We start from the raw sequence: 19,255 nt of genomic DNA on the forward strand, positions 1-19,255 counted from the left end.
TATAGTGTAGCCTGCTACTTCTGATCAGGACCAATAGGGCTTTATTTACTATATAGTGTAGCCTGCTACTTCTTACCAGAACCAATAGGGCTTTATTCACTATATAGAGTAACCTGCTACTTCTTACCAGAACCAATAGGGCTTTATTCACTATATAGAGTAGCCTGCTACTTCTGATCAGGACCAATAGGGCTTTATTCACTATATAGAGTAGCCTGCTACTTCTGACCAGAACCAAAAGGGCTTTATTTACTATATAGAGTAACCTGCTACTTCTGATCAGGACCAATAGGGCTTTATTCACTATATAGAGTAGCCTGCTACTTCTGACCAGGACCAATAGGGCTTTATTCACTATATAGAGTAACCTGCTACTTCTGATCAGGACCAATAGGGCTTTATTCACTATATAGAGTAACCGGCTACTTCTGATCAGGACCAATAGGGCTTTATTCACTATATAGTGTAGCCTGCTACTTCTGATCAGGACCAATAGGGCTTTATTCACTATATAGAGTAGCCTGCTACTTCTGATCAGGACCAATAGGGCTTTATTCACTATATAGAGTAGCCTGCTACTTCTGATCAGGACCAATAGGGCTTTATTCACTATATAGAGTAGCCTGCTACTTCTGACCAGGACCAATAGGGCTTTACTCACTATATAGAGTAGCCTGCTACTTCTGACCAGGACCAATCAATAGGGCTTTATTCACTATATAGAGTAGCCTGCTACTTCTGACCAGGACCAATAGGGCTTTATTCACTATATAGAGTAGCCTGCTACTTCTGATCAGGACCAATAGGGCTTTATTCACTATATAGAGTAGCCTGCTACTTCTGATCAGGACCAATAGGGCTTTATTCACTATATAGAGTAGCCTGCTACTTCTGACCAGGACCAATAGGGCTTTATTCACTATATAGAGTAGCCTGCTACTTCTGAACAGGACCAATAGGGCTTTATTCACTATATAGAGTAACCTGTTACTTCTGACCAGGACCAATAGGGCTTTATTCACTATATAGAGTAGCCTGCTACTTCTGATCAGGACTAATAGGGCTTTATTCACTATATAGAGTAACCTGCTACTTCTGACCAGGACCAATAGGGCTTTATTCACTATATAGAGTAGCCTGCTACTTCTGACCAGAACCAATAGGGCTTTATTCACTATATAGAGTAGCCTGTTACTTCTGACCAGGACCAATAGGGCTCTGGTCTAAAGTAGTACACTACATAGGGAATAGGGTGCCATTTGTGCACACAAGCTGTATTTCCATTAGGGAATGTTCTATAGTCTAAATTGCACTACATAGACGCTCTGGTCTAAAGTAGTGCACTGCATGAGCACAGACAGTATAATTCAACGCCTATAGGGAATATATAGGGCTTGGTCTAAAGTAGTGCACTACATAGGGAATAGGGTTCTATAGGGCTCTGGTCTAAAAGTGCACTGCATAGGGAATAGGGTATACTAAAGTAGTGCATTAGGGAATAGGGTTCTATAGGGCTCCAGTAGTACACTGCATAGGGAATAGGGTCTATACCCTAAAGTAGTGCACTACATAGGGAATAGGGTTCTATACAGTAGTGCACTACATAGGGAATAGGGTTCTATACCAGTCTAAAGTAGTGCACTACATAGGGAATAGGGTTCTATAGGGCTCTGGTCTAAAGTAGTGCACTACATAGGGAATAGGGTTCTATAGGCCTCTGGTCTAAAGTAGTGCACTACATAGGGAATAGGGTTCTATAGGGCTCTGGTCTAAAGTAGTGCACTACATAGGGAATAGGGTTCTATAGGGCTCTGGTCTAAAGTAGTGCACTACATAGGGAGCCATTTGGCACAAGCCAAATTTACATTTGAGTCATTCAGCAGACGCTCCCCACTGAGCACAGACAGTCTATTGCCCGTTGGTTCAAAGTAATTTAATTGAAATGACAACATTGATTCAACCAGTGTATGCCCAGTGGGTCTTACCCTGAGTGAATAACAACAGTGAGTGAATACATTTTCCTATTTATTTCATATGTTTTTGTTTGTTTTTGTTTGTTTGTTTGTTTGTACTGTATTAAATAGCACTGCTAGTCGTCTTTGGTCGCATTTAAAAGATACCGATACAATTTATTCACAATGATGAAATGTACACATATCACATTATTTGCATGAGCTTAGGTCAATATATATGTTCATTTTTTACAGTTTAATTCATTAACCACACCGTTAAAAACACAAATACTAGTACTTGGGCGAAGGATTCAGTAACAGAAGTTTACAGTTGTCTGAATTTGGTATAAATCAATCAATCAATCAGTGTTGCATGAATAGTTGTGCCCTGCCATTCTTTGTGCTCATTTACATATCATACAGTACAATTACCTAAAAGAAAGTCCTAAATTACATCCTAAAATGGTACCCTTTGTAGTGCACTCCTTTCTGACCAGGACCCACGTGGCTCTGGTTAAAAGTAGTGCACTATAAAAAAAGGGAATAAGGTGCTATTTGGGACATAAACTTGTTTTTTTCTTCTGTAGAGTTTTTGACACAATGCTTGTATGGAGGGTCATTCCACGAAATAAGGTCCTTTTGCATCCCTTTTATATTTTAAGTAGAATTTTTTTTTAGAAAAAGCCTGTTATATTAAATGAAGCTCCCTTTTAATATAGACCACATGGAAAATTCAATCATTTAGATTTTTTGGGGGGGCAAAACAAACTAAATGTGTGGTGCCCCGCCTCCACCTTCTGATTTTGACAGCTGGTGAGTTATTTCTACAATATTACACTTTTTTTTACATGAATAAAGACTTGTTAAAGTGACATAATTCAGCATTTTGACACGACCCCCCCTTTGCACCCACTGCGACTTCTTCTAGGAAGATTTCAACCGTCTTAAAACCCCCCAAAAATGTCTCCCAAGTTTTCACCATCATTGTAAAGCCCTAGTTATTTTTGTTATTATGACAAAAGTCATTTTCTAAAGATTATTTAGGGATTAAATGAACTGTCCCTCATTTTAAAGTCAACCCCTGTTACGTGAACTGAAGTCTCATTTTAATAGGGCAAAATTATTCATTTTTAAATATATTTTCTTTTCAAAAAGAGACATTGAACATCTAATAGGCAAATCATGTAAAAGCAGGTGAGCTGGTTTTAGTTTTTATGGCCATTTTCTGGCGTTTTGTGGTGGAAAACTGAGCGTGTCGAGCATTACAAGTCAACCCTGTTACCCATAGACAATACAGGCTAGAAATGTTTTAACAATTAAACATTTTTTGGGGTGATTCTTGCATTTAAAATTGCCACTCCCTGTTGCACACAAGCTTTCCTTCTCCCGTCACAAATGGGATTTACGGCAGATTTACGATGATCATCAACCCGGTTATTTTAGTTGGCATTGAATAGGCACCTACTGTAGTACTCTTGAGATGGGGAAAACATGTGATGATGTTGAATATGTGCTCTTTATGACAGAATATTAAAATGAGGTGAAATCAAACTTTTTTTTTTTTTTTTTTTTTTTTACACTTCTGAAAAAGGCACTGAATTTGTGGAATGACCCATGAAATGTACACATAGATAGGTTTGCGGGTTGGTTCAGCCGTCATTCATTTCCTCGATGACTTTGGCAATAAAAATAAACACAAAAAGACTGTCATTAATTAGTACAAGTTATTTCAACTGTCTGGCATTGGTAGTTTCAGTCCCAAGAGAACTAACAGGTGCTCGTACTCGCACAAACGACAATCAACACATTGGTATTATCCATGGTACACTATTCCATACCGGTTTGGCTGTACACTCCATTCTGACCTCTGACCTGTGTGTCCGTAGTTACAGTGTAGCGTAGACCAGAGCCTGTAGCATTGTTTCCATTAACTCAAGAACTGTATTGTTTCATTTCACGGTAAGGTCCACCAATTCGGCATTTCACGGTAAGGTCCACCACGCCTGTTGTATTCAGCATTTCACGGTAAGGTCCACCACGCCTGTTGTATTCGGCATTTCACGGTAAGGTCCACCACGCCTGTTGTATTCGGCATTTCACGGTAAGGTCCACCACGCCTGTTGTATTCGGCATTTTAAGGTCCACCACGCCTGTTGTATTCGGTCACGGTAAGGTCCACCACGCCTGTTGTATTCAGCATTTCACGGTTCCACCACGCCTGTTGTATTCAGCATTTCACGGTAAGGTCCACCACGCCTGTTGTATTCGGCATTTCACGGTAAGGTCCACCACGCCTGTTGTATTCGGCATTTCACGGTAAGGTCCACCACGCCTGTATTCGGCATTTATTCTGTTGTATTCAGCATTTCACGGTAAGGTCCACCACGCCTGTTGTATTCAGCATTTCACGGTAAGGTCCACCACGGCTGTTGTATTCAGCATTTCACGGTAAGGTCCACCACGCCTGTTGTATTCGGCATTTCATTCCACCACGCCTGTTGTATTCGGCATTTCACGGTAAGGTCCACCACGCCTGTTGTATTCGGCATTTCACGGTAAGGTCCACCACGCCTGTTGGCATTTCACGGTAAGGTCCACCACGCCTGTTGTATTCAGCATTTCACGGTAAGGTCCACCACGCCTGTTGTATTCAGCATTTCACGGTAAGGTCCACCACGCCTGTTGTATTCGGCATTTCACGGTAAGGTCCACCACGCCTGTTGTATTCGGCATTTCACGGTAAGGTCCACCACGCCTGTTGTATTCGGCATTTCACGGTAAGGTCCACCCACGCCTGTTGTATTCAGCATTTCACGGTAAGGTCCACCACGCCTGTTGTATTCAGCATTTCACGGTAAGGTCCACCACGCCTGTTGTATTCAGCATTTCACGGTAAGGTCCACGCCTGTTGTATTCGGAGCATGGGACTAATGACATTTGATTTGATGAGCAGAAAAATGGTAATCATGCTTTCTAGAGTTTCCGTGTCTCTTGTATACAATCCCAGACCAGCCTTTTCCTGAGTGATTATGTTCCCTTCTCAAAAACATCAGCGTCATGCAAGGAGAGCACACGAGGAAAGGAAACAAGGAGAGGAAACGCTTTACACTATTCCCTTTTTTTTAAAAGGAAGCTGGAGAAAGGATACAAGGAATTGATGAAAGACAAGTGAAATGCAACCCAGACAAAAGATCTTCAAAAGACACAAGGAGTTGAGGAGACTTGAGATACGGCCCAGCTCGACATCTCCCAGTGAGTGGATCGTTGATTAAAGGACACAAGGAATTGTGACTATTAAAGGACACAAGGAGTGGATCGTTGGTTAAAGGACACAAGGAATTGAGGAGACTATTGAGATACGGCCCAGCTCGACATCTCCCAGTGAGTGGATCGTTGGTTAAAGGACACAAGGAATTGAGGTGACTATTGAGATACGGCCCAGCTCGACATCTCCCAGTGGATCGTTGGTTAAAGGACACAAGGAATTGAGGAGACTATTGAGATACGGCCCTGCTCGACATCTCCCAGTGAGTGGATCGTTGGTTAAAGGACACAAGGAATTGAGGAGACTATTGAGATACGGCCCAGCTCGACATCTCCCAGTGAGTGGATCGTTGGTTAAAGGACACAAGGAATTGAGGAGACTATTGAGATACGGCCCAGCTCGACATCTCCCAGTGAGTGGATCGTTGGTTAAAGGACACAAGGAATTGAGGAGAGTAGATCCTTCAGAAAGACTTGAGAAAATACTTATGAGACGCAGCCCGGCCAATTCAGACCTTCCCCCTAAATCTTTAGAGGACTTGAAGAAAGACTATTTGAAACGCATCCTGGCCCTCTAGATCTTCCAGAAGATGTTCTTCCTGTACAGCAGGAAGGAGATGAGGACCCAGCAGGAAGTGGCCAATAGGTTCTGGGTCAGGTGCTCTGCGTGGGATTGGCTGTCCGTCATGCGCCAGCGGAACGGGAAGTACTCCTCCAGGACCTCGTGGCCCACGTACACCAGGATGGAGTTCATACCTGGGGGGTCAAAGGTCAGGATTAGAGCACAGGGGTCAAAGGTCAGGATTAGAGCACAGGGGTCAAAGGTCAGGATTAGAGCACAAGGGGTCAAAGGTCAGGATTAGAGCACAAGGGGTCAAAGGTCAGGATTAGAGCACAAGGGGTCAAAGGTCAGGATTAGAGCACAAGGGGTCAAAAGTCAGGATTCGAGCACAGGGGTCAGAGGGATTGTTCAGGGAGTTACATAAACATTTTTTAAAGATAGAAATGTATAGTTTAGAACAGACGTGATTCTCCCGTCACGCAGAATAGGGATCGTTGTCAGATCTACGCGTTACATTTCTATATAAGCAGATTGAAATAAATATATATATATATATATTTTTTAAATTACAAAGCAGAGGTGCTGACACAGAACTAGTTCTCACCGGGGTAGTAGAAGGGCGCCCCAGACCACCACCTCTTCACATCTACTGTGTAGTAGATCAACACCAGGAGCAGCAAGGCAAAACACGCCAGGGTGGTCACGTAGGAGAGAGACCTGACAGACAACTCAGAGGTCGGTTATTCCACACCATTAACACGGATGATTCCAGTATCGCCATGGTAACTAAAATAAAAAAAACACAAAGCTAAAACTGTTTGGTGCTTTAAAAACCTGCCGGATGTAAAATATGGGGTGCTGTAGCTTGGAGAACAAATACAATGTGATTCCGGATGACATAATGATGTTTTGTGTTCCAACATCAGGGCCGTTTCCCAACATCAGGGCCGTTTCCCAACATCAGGGCTGTTTGTTTCCAACATCAGGGCTGTTTGTTTCCAACATCAGGGCTGTTTGTTTCCAACATCAGGGCTGTTTGTTTCCAACATCAGGGCTGTTTGTTTCCAACATCAGGGCTGTTTTCCAACATCAAGGCTGTTTTCCAACATCAAGGCTGTTTTCCAACATCAGGGCTGTTTCCCAACATCAGGGCTGTTTCCCAACATCAGGGCTGTTTCCCAACATCAGGGCTGTTTTCCAACATCAGGGCTGTTTTCCAACATCAGGGCTGTTTTCCAACATCAGGGCTGTTTTCCAACATCAGGGCTGTTTTCCAACATAATGATGTTTGTTTCCAACATCAGGGCTGTTTTCCAACATAATGATGTTTGTTTCCAACATCAGGGCTGTTTTCCAACATCAGGGCTGTTTTCCACCATAATGATGTTTGTTTCCAACATCAGGGCTGTTTTCCAACATCAGGGCTGTTTTCCAACATAATGATGTTTGTTTCCAACGTCAGGGCTGTTTTCCAACATCAGGGCTGTTTTCCAACATAATGATGTTTGTTTCCAACATCAGGGCTGTTTTCCAACATCAGGGCTGTTTTCCAACATCAGGGCTGTTTTCCAACATCAGGGCTGTTTTCCAACAACATAATGTTTGTTTCCAACATCAGGGCTGTTTTCCAACATCAGGGCTGTTTCCCAACATCAGGGCTGTTTCCCAACATAATGACGTTTGTTTCCAACATCAGGGCTGTTTTCCAACATAATGATGTTTGTTTCCAACATCAGGGCTGTTTTCCAACATAATGATGTTTGTTTTCAACATCAGGGCTGTTTTCCACCATCAGGGCTGTTTTCCAACATTAGGGCTGTTTTCCAACATCAGGGCTGTTTTCCAACATCAGGGCTGTTTTCCAACATCAGGGCTGTTTTCCAACATCAGGGCTGTTTTCCAACATCAGGGCTGTTTTCCATCATCAGGGCTGTTTTCCAACATCAGGGCTGTTTTCCAACATTAGGGCTGTTTTCCAACATCAGGGCAGTTTTCCACCATAATGATGTTTGTTTCCAACATCAGGGCTGTTTTCCAACATCAGGGCTGTTTTCCAACATTAGGGCTGTTTTCCAACATCAGGGCTGTTTTCCAACATCAGGGCAGTTTTCCACCATAATGATGTTTGTTTCCAACATCAGGGCTGTTTTCCAACATCAGGGCTGTTTTCCAACATTAGGGCTGTTTTCCAACATAATGATGTTTGTTTCCAACATCAGGGCAGTTTTCCACCATAATGATGTTTGTTTCCAACATCAGGGCTGTTTTCCAACATCAGGGCTGTTTTCCACCATAATGATGTTTGTTTCCAACATCAGGGCTGTTTTCCAACATCAGGGCTGTTTTCCACCATAATGATGTTTGTTTCCAACATCAGGGCTGTTTTCCAACATCAGGGCTGTTTTCCAACATAATGATGTTTGTTTCCAACATCAGGGCTGTTTTCCAACATCAGGGCTGTTTTCCAACATCAGGGCTGTTTTCCAACAACATAATGTTTGTTTCCAACATCAGGGCTGTTTTCCAACAACATCATGTTTGTTTCCAACATCAGGGCTGTTTTCCAACATCAGGGCTGTTTTCCAACAACAATGTTTGTTTCTAACATCAGGGCTGTTTTTCCAACATCAGGGCTGTTTTCCCAACATCAGGGCTGTTTTCCTAAAGAAGGTAAATCAGCTTTGTTTTCTGTTTTCTTGCCACGACACTAAAGAGTATTGTCTCAGCCCTACTAGGAAATATCAAGGGCCAGTTTCCCGCACACAGATTAGCCTAAAACTAGTCCTGGACCAAGAAACATGCTCAATGAAAAGTCTTCATTCAAAGTGCTCTTTAGTCCAGGACTAGATTTAAATCAGTGTCCAGGAAACTGGCCCTGAGAGTGTTAAACTGCATTATAAGAGGTCTGGTCTCCTTACCATAGATTCTTGTTGATGGGGATGAAGCCTTCATTTAGTGAACATTTGGTCAGAACGGCTGATATGATTCCCTGGAGAGATAAACATTTAGATACATCATCACGCTGACCGGGAACATACAGGCACGGTGAGGACGGAAATACTATGTTACTATGTCTCAGTGTTGCCATATGGAGACATATAGAGAGGTTTAGTCTGATAAAAGATGCAATATACCAAGGCTGCCCGACAGACCGAGGCTGTACCAAGGCTGTGTGATAGACCAAGGCTGTACCAAGGCTGCGTGATAGACCAAGGCTGTACCAAGGCTGTCCGATAGACCAAGGCTGTACCAAGGCTGCGCGACAGACCAAGGCTGTACCAAGGCTGCCCGACAGACCAAGGCTGTACCAAGGCTTACGCATCAGACCAAGGCTGTGTGATAGACCAAGGCTATTTAGCAAGGCTGCGCGACAGACCAAGGCTGCCCGACAGACCAAGGCTGCGCGACAGACCAAGGCTGCCCGACAGACCAAGGCTTACGCGACAGACCAAGGCTATATACCAAACAGCTAATACAGTAATGACAAACAGCAACGTGGTCGTCTCACCAGAACCAGGCTCCATATGAGGAACCGGGCCATTATACTGGAATGCTGATCCTTGTAGTGGAGGAGAATCTTTCCTGCCTGGATTCAGATATCAGGGACAAAAAAAATGGACCCTCAAAGTTAATCCCATTTATTACATTAGACGGATCCATTCAGTTAGGCTGAAACATGCAACTCCACGTCTGCAACTCCACACATCGGTCTGGTAGTGTAGAAACAGAACCACTGGAAAGAGAAGGAACAAGGGAAGGAATGTGTGAGAGAAACACAGATTAGTTTGGATGCAGAGAAGGAACAAGGGAAGGAATGTGTGAGAGAAACACAGATTAGTTTGGATGCAGAGAAGGAGTGTTGAGACAGACAGACAGACAGACAGAAACAGAGAGACAGAAACAGAGAGACAGAAACAGAGAGACAGAAACAGAGAGACAGAAACAGATAGACAGAAACAGATAGACAGATTAGTTTGGATGCAGAGAAGGAGTGTTGAGACAGACAGACAGACAGACTAGTTTGGATGCAGAGAAGGAGTGTTGAGACAGACAGAGACAGACAGACAGACAGACAGATTAGTTTGGATGCAGAGAAGGAGTGTTGAGACAGACAGACAGACAGCAAAAGAAAGAGACAAGAGAGACAGCTGACAGAGCGAGATAGTGAATGATAATTGCAGTGACCTGTAGTCCCAGGAAAGCCATGAGGACAGAGTTGATGCTGCCAAGGACTCCCTCTGGGTCAAAGGGCAGGTGAGACTTGTAGATCACCTGAAAAATGAACGCGCCACGTTACGAGAGAAACCACCCACCTGCAGAAAATGTTTTTTTTTAATCTTTGTTGCCTGAAACAAGTCGGCGTTTCACTCACCCGTGAGGAAGGGGTTTGGTAGATGTGGTTCTCTCCCAGTAGCCAACGGTCTACATATCCAGCTGCTCCCCCAGTGCAGTTTGGGTACTGGCCCATGTCCCCAATACCACCCGGGCCCAAATAACCACTAAGGAGAGAGAGAAGATGATGGTTAGTGGAGGATTTATCTCCTACTTCCGATCACCTCCGGCCACCCTAAGACTCATGGACATGGATTAAATCATATATGAACTATATCATTGTCCGTCAACAGTACAACTCACGGCAACTACCTGTCAGACGAGGCGTATGTAAATACTGGAAAATCATCTCCGTTGTGTTGGATTCGATATTAATTCGATTCGATATTGATTCGATTCGATATTGATTCGATATTGATTCGATACGATATTGATTCAATATCGATTCGATATTGATTCGATTTGATATTGATTCGATTCGATATTGATTCGATACGATATTGATTCGATATTGATTCGATTCGATATTGATTCGATTCGATATTGATTCGATTCGATATTAATTCGATATTGATTCGATTCGATATTAATTCGATATTGATTCGATATTGATTCGATTCGATTCGATATTAATTCGATATTGATTCGATATTGATTCGATATTGATTCGATTCGATATTGATAGAGAAGAAGCATGGAATATTAGGAGTGAAAGAGAGTGGGTTTTATGTCAGAAGTGAATGGTTCTCTGTAGAAAGACAGATGGCTGTGGAATGTGTTGGGCGGGATGGGAGCAGAGCACCGTGTTGATACCAGTGAGACAGACGGACGGACATCTGTGGATTAGATGAAGGAGGGGTTGAGGTCAGGAGGTGAGGACAGATACCCTTTCTGATCTCCCCATCCCGGATCCGGGATCGTGAATACAGACTCAAGCTCATTACCATAACGCAACGTTAACTATTCATGAAAATCGCAAATGAAATGAAATAAATATGCCATCTCTCAAGCTTAGCCTTTTGTAAACAACACTGTCATCTCAGATTTTCAAAATATGCTTCTCAACCATAGGAAAACAATCATTTGTGTAAAAGTAGCTAGCTAGCGTAGCATTTAGCGTTAGCATTAGCGTTAGCATCCAGCACGCAACATTTCAACAAAAACATAAAAGCCTTCAAATAAAATCATTTACCTTTGAAGAACTTCTGATGTTTTCAATGAGGAGACTCTCAGTTTGATAGCAGATGCTCAGTTCTTCCAAAAAGATTCTTTGTGTATTAGAAATAGCTCCGTTTTGTACATCACATTTGGCTACCAAAAAAACCCGAAAATTCAGTCCTCAAAACGCGAACTTTTTTCCAAATTAACTCCATAATATCGACTGAAAACATGGCAAACGTTGTTTAGAATCAATCCTCAAGGTGTTTTTCACATATCTCTTCGATGATATATCGTTCGTGGAAGTGTGCTTTCTCTCCTGAATCCCAGGAGAAAATGCCCGCACCTGAAGATTACGCACAAATTTAGACAAAGGACACCGGGCGGACCCCTGGAAAATGTAGTCTCTTATGGCCAATCTTCCAATGATATGCCTACAAATACGTCACAATGCTGCCGACATCTTGGGGAAACGGCAGAAGGTCTAAGCTTATTCCTGTCGCATTCACAACCATATAAGGAGACATTAGAAAACAGAGCTTCAGAAATTCTGCTCATTTCCTGTTTGACGTATCATCTTGGTTTCGCCTGTAGAATGAGTTCTGGGGCACTTACAGACAAAATCATTGCAGATTCTGAAACTTCAGTGTTTTCTTTCCAAAACTGTCAAGAATATGCATAGTCGAGCATCTTTTCGTGACAAAATATCGCGCTTAAAACGGGAACGTTTTTTATCCAAAAATGAAATAGCGCCCCTAGAGATGCATTAAGAGAGTAACTAATAAGGGTTTGGAATCCTGTTTCTCTCTTCCTGTAGAACCATAAAATGTAAGGATTGGAGAGGAGGAGGAGTGTCTTAGGTGGGATATAAATATCTGTGATGTGGGAAATGTTGGGTTGTCTGAATTACAGCTGTAATTTGGGGAGAATTAAATCTGGTTAAAGCTTATCTAGTGTCCGTGAGTTATTTACTCTGAACAATAACAACCTTCCAGTTGTCATTCATCCTGCGACAGACGACTCCCACTGAATCTGTGTTGTCTCAATGTGTTCACGGCCATAGTCTTCCCTCTGAACTCACCTTGGGCAGTCAGGAACAGGGAGCAGGAAGGTGAGACAGAGCCACGCGGTTTCCAAGACGACCACACACAGCCAGGCTGGCCAGTAGAGCAGGAACTCACGAGCAGGGTACCACCAAGCATCCTGGGTAAAAAAACAAAACAACAACACCAAAACAAAACAAGCATTTTTGGTCACTATGGAAACAACACCGACCAGCAGACAGCTCAACATTAACACCAAGTGAAATGGAAGGCTGGTCTGACCACGGGGTTATAAGGCTGGTCTGACCACGGGGACACGGTTATAAGGCTGGTCTGACCACGGGGTTATAAGGCTGGTCTGACCACGGGGTCATAAGGCTGGTCTGACCACGGGGTCATAAGGCTGGTCTGACCACGGGGTCATAAGGCTGGTCTGACCACGGGGTCATAAGGCTGGTCTGACCACGGGGTCATAAGGCTGGTCTGACCATGGGTAGGTTGTCCAGGCGGTTTCTGACCACACACAGATCCAACCATGGTTATAACATGGTTATAACATGGTGACGTGTGTTATAACAGTATAATAACAGTTTATTTACAGAGGTCCGGTTCATTCTATGAGTATATAATGAGATGTATTCTGAGACTGACCACAGGAAGGTTGTCCAGGCTGTTCCAGGCCACACAGAGGTCCAGAGAGACCACCACTAGATAGGAGAAGGCCAGACGCTGAAGCACGCCAGGGATACGCAGGGAGTCCCATGATACTGTAGTATACACACACACACACACACACACACACACACTTTAGAAGAGTGAAACATTGTAAAGGAGTGAGCACGTGTGTGTGTCTGTACGTAAGTGTGTGTGTGTGTGTACGTGTGTGTGTCTGTACGTACGTGTGTGTGTGTACGTGTGTGTGTCTGTACATACGTGTGTGTGTGTGTGTACGTGTGTGTGTCTGTACATACGTGTGTGTGTGTGTGTACGTGTGTGTGTGTGTGTACGTGTGTGTGTCTGTACGTACGTGTGTGTGTGTGTACGTGTGTACGTGTGTGTGTACGTGTGTGTGTCTGTACGTGTATGTGTGTGTGTGTGTGTGTACTGACGTGGTCCCTGGCAGTAGTTGGGGTTGATGATGAGGAGTCCTATGAGGAAGAGCTGAACACTCCTCCAGACCGCCTTGGTGAACAGAGAGAAACGTGACAAACCCCACCGCAGGGCTGAGCTGACAGACAGGGATATAGATGTGCCCATGATGAACACAAACCTGAGAGAGACACACAGAGAGAGAGACACACAGAGAGAGAGAGACACACTTCACTAGAGGCACACAGTTTCCTCCTCTGGAGCAAAGTTAGATTTCCTCAATAAAAATACGATTTTGTCCTTAAATACAAAATATAAAAACTGATATTACCAGGGAAAGACCAAATCAGCAACTGTGAGTCCTGTGAAGAGAGGGGGAAAAAAATATTGTCATTTTAACAACGCAGTCGTCTAATTTTTCCTGAACATATTGTTGGATCTCCGGGACCCCGCTAAAAACCACCAGAAGTGTGGACGTAACATTTTCCCTATTCAGAATGGTGGGACTCACCGTTCCAGCTCTCGTGTCTGAAGAACCAGTACCTCCCTCCTCCGTAGTTCACAAACACCATGATGACCAGGGACAGCCCTCTGAAAGTGTCCAGGGATCGGAGCCTCCGGCTGGGGGTGGCGGGGCCGGGGAGGATGGTGTCTGTGGCCGTCTCCACCGTCCTGCATGGAAACCCCAGGTCCTAGGAGGAAAGAGGAGAGGAAGTCAAAAAGGTGTTAGTGCTGGGCGGGAACAAAAGCCTGCATACCCTGTATAGTATTAGCTCTCCAGGACCAAGGATATTGAACGATGCTTTAGGAGCATAGTTCAGCCACGTTGAGAAGAAAATATAACTCCGAACCCAACAAAAGAACACTAAAACTCCCCTCAACTCTAGCGACCCCTCTGATCAACTCTAGCGACCCCTCCCCGATCAACTCTAGCGACCCCTCCCCGATCAACTCTAGCGACCCCTCCCCGATCAACTCTAGCGACCCCTCCCCGATCAACTCTAGCGACCCCTCCCCGATCAACTCTAGCGACCCCTCCGATCAACTCTAGCGACCCCTCCCCGATCAACTCTAGCGACCCCCCCGACCCCTCCGATCAACTGTAGCGACCCCCCCGTTCTAGAACTAAGTCTGGAGAATGAACACCACAGAGACTCACTGAGTTGATGAGCCTCTCAGTTTCCATGGAGTTGCCCAATCGGAACATCAGATTCTTCACCACGTCCAGCCTGTGCCATACAAGACATAACCAATCGATTAGGAGAAGCCTCTGATCATCTCTCCACACAAAAAGGCAAAATGGCTCAAGACAACGGGATGACATACGGTAAACAAACATAGTAAATGGAAACGTGTGTTTATGTTTTCTAAAATAATCCAAACCTACCCCATGACAGTAGCTCCAATAGCAGACAGTATAGCCAGTCCCGTGAACAACAGAAAGGCCACCATGATGGCTTTAAGGACAGAAAGGCATTTCATTGTTCAAGATAATGGTTTCAGAGCATAAACATGAGTGAGTGAGTGAGTGAGTGAGTGAGTGAGTGAGTACTCACGCAGGTAGCTGTTGACCGTTTCTGTGTCAGTGATCATGGAACAGTTGACCACTGAGGAGTCGTTCAGGTTCTTGACCCACAGAGAGTAGTTACCATGCTCCCAAAAGTGGTAATGAACCCTGGGGAGGAGACAGGAAACTACTACCAGTGAGTGTGTTCTTTCTGTACAAATACAATGTACTTCCTAGATATCGTATTTAATTGAATTATACGCCACAGTCCAAAATCCAGCTGTAGACACTGAGGTCCAATACTTTCAGATCTATAATAAAAGTCTGAGTCCCAAACTGTATCCTTCTCCCTATATAGTGCACTACTTTAGTAGAGCCCTGGTCTAAAGTAGTTCACTATAAAGGGAATAGGGCCCTGGTCTAAAGTAGTTCACTATATAGGGTCTGGACATAGGGCCAGGAGTGGTAGTTGATTAGTTAGTAGTGGTAGTTGGTTAGTTAGTAGTGGTAGTTGGTTAGTTAGTAGTGGTAGGGTTGATAGGTGGTTCCTTACGTGCAGAGTTCCAGGCTGACGGGGCTGCTGTTGAGCTGCAGGGTGATGCCATGCTGTGTGCCCACGGTGAAGTCCACGGAGCTGGTTAAGCCTGGTCCAGGGCCCGCTGGCACTACACCCAGGGGCTGGTACACACACTGGAGCCCAGGAGCACAATGACGACAACAGTGTGCCTGTGTGTGTGTGTGTGTGTGTGTGTGTGTGTGTGTGTGTGTGTGTGTGTGTGTGTGTGTGATAGAAACAGCAGTAAAGGCCAGTCTTACCTGATAGCAGTGGTCTGACAGCCAGCTCACGACCATCTCAGCGTCCAGCTCATTGTTCACAGTGAGGGAGGCCTCGTCCATCTTTACTACTGCAGCCTTATGCCGGGGGTGGCATACTGGAGAACACACACAGACAAAGAGACAGAGAGAGACACACAGAGAGAGAGACAGAGAGAGAGAGAGAGACACACACACACAGAGACAGACACAGAGAGAGAGAGAGAGAGAGAGAGAGAGAGAGAGAGAGAGAGAAAGACACACAGAGACAAAGAGACAGCGAGTGACACAGGGAGAGAGAGAGAGAGAGAGAGAGAGAAAGACACACACACAGACAGAGACAGAGAGAGAGAGAGAGAGAAAGACACACACAGAGACAGAGAGAGAGAGAGAAAGACACACACAGAGACAGAGAGAGAGAGAGAGAGAGAGAGAGAAAGACACACAGAGAGAGAGAGAGAAAGACACACACAGAGAGACAGAGAGACACACAGAGACAGAGAGACACAGAGAGAGAGAGAGAGACACACAGACAGAGAGAGAGAGAGAGAAAGACACACACACAGAGAGAGAGAGAGAGAAAGACACACACACAGAGAGAGAGAGAGAGAGAGAGAAAGACACACACAGAGAGAGAGAGAGAGATGACACACAGAGAGAGACAGAGAGAGAGAGAGACAGAGAAAGCTCGTGAGACACCGCAGATCTGATAAGAATAGTCACACAGTCTTTGATGAGCAGTGGCGTACATAGAGGCTTATATTTACGCTGAGACACACATTTCTAGTCTAGATAGACCGTGTACAATGGTCCATCAGTGTAGGCCTACACTGCAGTAGCTGCTTAGTGACCACTACTCTCCTCGTTGTTGACAACCGTTTACCTCGAATAAAAAATAAACTGCTGTAGACTATCCTTCAAATATCACTGTCCTCATTTTGGCATGCACAGTACTTACCAGGAAGTCAGCCTCTAAACCAATGTGATCGGTAGCTAGCTAGCCAAGACTAGGCTCAAGTCAACAGCCTTCAGACTGCCGCTAGTTACTGAACCTCGACAGAGGGGAGGGAGGCATGACGTTATGGCTTTCACACTCTCCCGATATCATGTGATTTATTAATCCGCTTCTCCTAGAAGTGGAATAAATAACTCTCCCCGAGGAGCCAGGAGGTTTAAACGGTGCTGTGATACAGGACTGTTAGCTAAACCGGCTTACATTGTCCACGGTAACATTAACTACACACCGTTGTAGTTGATAGGAGATTCCCTAAGTTAGCATTAGCTACTGTTGTCACTACCGCAACTGTCGCTTCTTACGACCAGACGAGGAAATGAAACCCCCGAATTGAGTCATTTCAATCATTTGTGGCATAAACTTTCAGATAAAAGAGTGAGTTTTCCTATTGTTTCGCTCGATAACTAACGTTAGCACTGGGATATTTTTGTTGTTGTTGTTAACTAACACAGATCGATTTAAATGAACCATTCATCATTTTACTTACAGGGGATTTCTGCCAGGCAAATGGCAACCAGCAAAGCAATCACTGCTAGGAAAAACACCTTGTAATGTTTTTCTGGCTGTGCCATGTTGATGTTTTTCTCCCTTCCCTCCCGGTCCCCACCGCCCGAATATGTGCCTTTGTGTTTTCTCTTTATTTTGCCTCTTTCCATAACACTTCCGATCCCACCTTGTTTTTTACATGCTAGTGGGAGCGAGGAGGGTCAAAGTACGATTACATAACGGTGCTGCACGGGAATCAACTCGTGATGAGTGCGAATCTGTGCGATTTCCAGTAGCAGTGCGTGTGTAAAATCACTTGGGAAGCCATGTCCATAGTCCTGATTTGTGTGTGTGTGTGTGTTGTGTGTGTGTGTGTGTGTGTTCGTGCAAGTAGAAACACATGTTGACTCAACTTACTTTTAGAGAAAAGCTAATGTCATCCTCCTCTCTTGCATGTTGATGAAATGCTCTATCACTCTGTCATACAGTACCCGCTTTTATGTTTTGTTGTCCAAGGCTACCTGGCTAAAATGCTTGCTCTCGCTAGCATCGCTTCCATTCATGGTCAACGTTAGCTATTTAACATTAGCCTTCGACATCTATCTACTTATTTAACTTCCATCTTCTCAGGCCAGGGGCACAACAAAGTATGAATTAATGGTTGGATCAGAATCGTTGTTATAATCATTAGCCAGTATGAATAATTGAGTATAAATACAAATTGTATCTGAGCAAGAGAGGAGTTGCCATATTTTCCATTTTCCCATAATGTTATCAAGTGAATTAGCTAAGAAGGAATATCGACGTAGCTTGTAATGACGAAATAAGAAGCAAAATTCGGTTTTCGATCAAAATAATAATTTATTACCAGCAAATGTGACATAATAACGATTTTGAATATGTCGCAAGAGAAAATAAGATTTGCTTTTATTAAACTCACCAGATCATTGTCCATCAATGGATGTCGATTAAACTCCTTTGACTGCTATGATTGTAAATAAATCCCTTTTGCGCATGTGCATAACTACAGATCAATCCGACAGGAGAGTTTGAGTGACGAAAGTTGGACAGAGGATCTCGAAATCTCTGAGCAAGAAACACTTGGACGAACTTAAAAATAATTTTAAAAAGTATATCTTCTGGCAATTGTGCCAGATGTGAAGAACACAAACTGTTATAAATTGTATATTTTGTGAGATTGACTTTTCTTTTCAATTAGGTATATGTTACTGACTAAAATCTGGGTTTAGGATTGTAGGCAAATTCCATTTTGCCATGGTTTGCTTAGCTAGATGCAGGTAGCCTATAGCCTCAGATAGGCCTAACATCTCATTTCAGATAGTAGCCAAGGCAAGATTGTAAAACTGAAAGATTTAGCAGCATGGTTAGTTCAAATGGACAGACTTCAACATGGCCGTTAATAATGACATAACAACACAAGGCTACAACAACCATAAACTGACGTCATAGGCATTTTTTTAAAATCGGTTTGCCAGCTCCTGGTAGGTTAAACTAAGGGGCGCAAACTGACTTGTAAATGACTCCAGTGATATCACCATTTCAACATATTTACAGTAGCCTTACAATGGCATATATATATGAATAGGCTACTTGATGACAACGTATACAAATGTATCATTCTCCACATTTAATGTTAGTTTCATTGTGGAATTTTTCTTCTTCTCCCATAAACTTCCATTTCAAATTTCCACTTGTGCAGTGCTCCAGACCCAATAACGGAGTATGTGTAAAACCCTTCGCTTTGATACAGGTTTCCTTCAAAGTAAAGTCGACATTATAGAATGCAGTTTAAACCACCTCCGACCGAATGTAACTAATGCGCTTTAGTGCTTAGTGCGCCTAAAGTAGTTTTCTAAAGTAGTTTTCTAGTGTTGATACGCATCACTTATAGCGGGTACTTTGATATGTTTTATTGAAAAATTTGTTAGAAATATGTGTGAAGTTATCACAACGTGCGCGCGCATGCTGCTATGGCTCATTCACTCACGTGACTCAGCTGGCTGCTGCAGCGCT

The 19,255-nt window shown here is 43.7% G+C and overlaps 1 protein-coding gene across 2 annotated transcripts; it reads right to left on the bottom strand.

The window, feature by feature from the left end:
* Nucleotides 1-5,364: 5,364 nt before the first annotated feature.
* LOC139405161 (heparan-alpha-glucosaminide N-acetyltransferase-like) lies at nt 5,365-18,220 on the bottom strand. 2 transcript variants are annotated; one of them, XM_071147580.1, is made up of 17 exons: nt 18,162-18,220; nt 15,724-15,839; nt 15,461-15,597; nt 14,957-15,075; nt 14,788-14,857; nt 14,560-14,629; nt 13,912-14,092; nt 13,732-13,762; nt 13,421-13,581; nt 12,963-13,078; nt 12,350-12,471; nt 10,151-10,277; nt 9,964-10,050; nt 9,287-9,364; nt 8,697-8,767; nt 6,383-6,495; nt 5,365-5,972 (listed from the first exon to the last, which is right to left on the bottom strand). In XM_071147580.1, the coding sequence occupies exons 2-17, from the start codon at nt 15,802-15,804 to the stop codon at nt 5,791-5,793; spliced, it is 1,746 nt and encodes a 581-aa protein (XP_071003681.1). In that variant the 5' UTR covers nt 15,805-15,839; nt 18,162-18,220; the 3' UTR covers nt 5,365-5,790. The 2 variants fall into 2 exon arrangements, with proteins under 2 accessions (XP_071003681.1, XP_071003680.1); XM_071147579.1 differs by lacking the exon at nt 18,162-18,220 and adding an exon at nt 17,223-17,451.
* Between the last annotated feature and the right edge of the window lie 1,035 nt (nt 18,221-19,255).

The sequence above is a fragment of the Oncorhynchus clarkii genome, unplaced genomic scaffold (genome assembly GCF_045791955.1).
Source record: "Oncorhynchus clarkii lewisi isolate Uvic-CL-2024 unplaced genomic scaffold, UVic_Ocla_1.0 unplaced_contig_2530_pilon_pilon, whole genome shotgun sequence".
Lineage (NCBI taxonomy): Eukaryota > Metazoa > Chordata > Actinopteri > Salmoniformes > Salmonidae > Oncorhynchus > Oncorhynchus clarkii.

Coding starts and splice junctions, on each gene's coding strand:
- LOC139405161 (XM_071147579.1), bottom strand. CDS start 17,391: ATGGAAAGAGGCAAAATAAAGAGAAAACACAAAGGCACATATTCGGGC. Junction 15,076..15,460: donor GTCAGCCTGGAACTCTGCAC/GTAAGGAACCAC, acceptor TCTCCTCCCCAG/GGTTCATTACCACTTTTGGG. Junction 13,582..13,731: donor GCTGATTTGGTCTTTCCCTG/GTAATATCAGTT, acceptor TGTCTCTCTCAG/GTTTGTGTTCATCATGGGCA.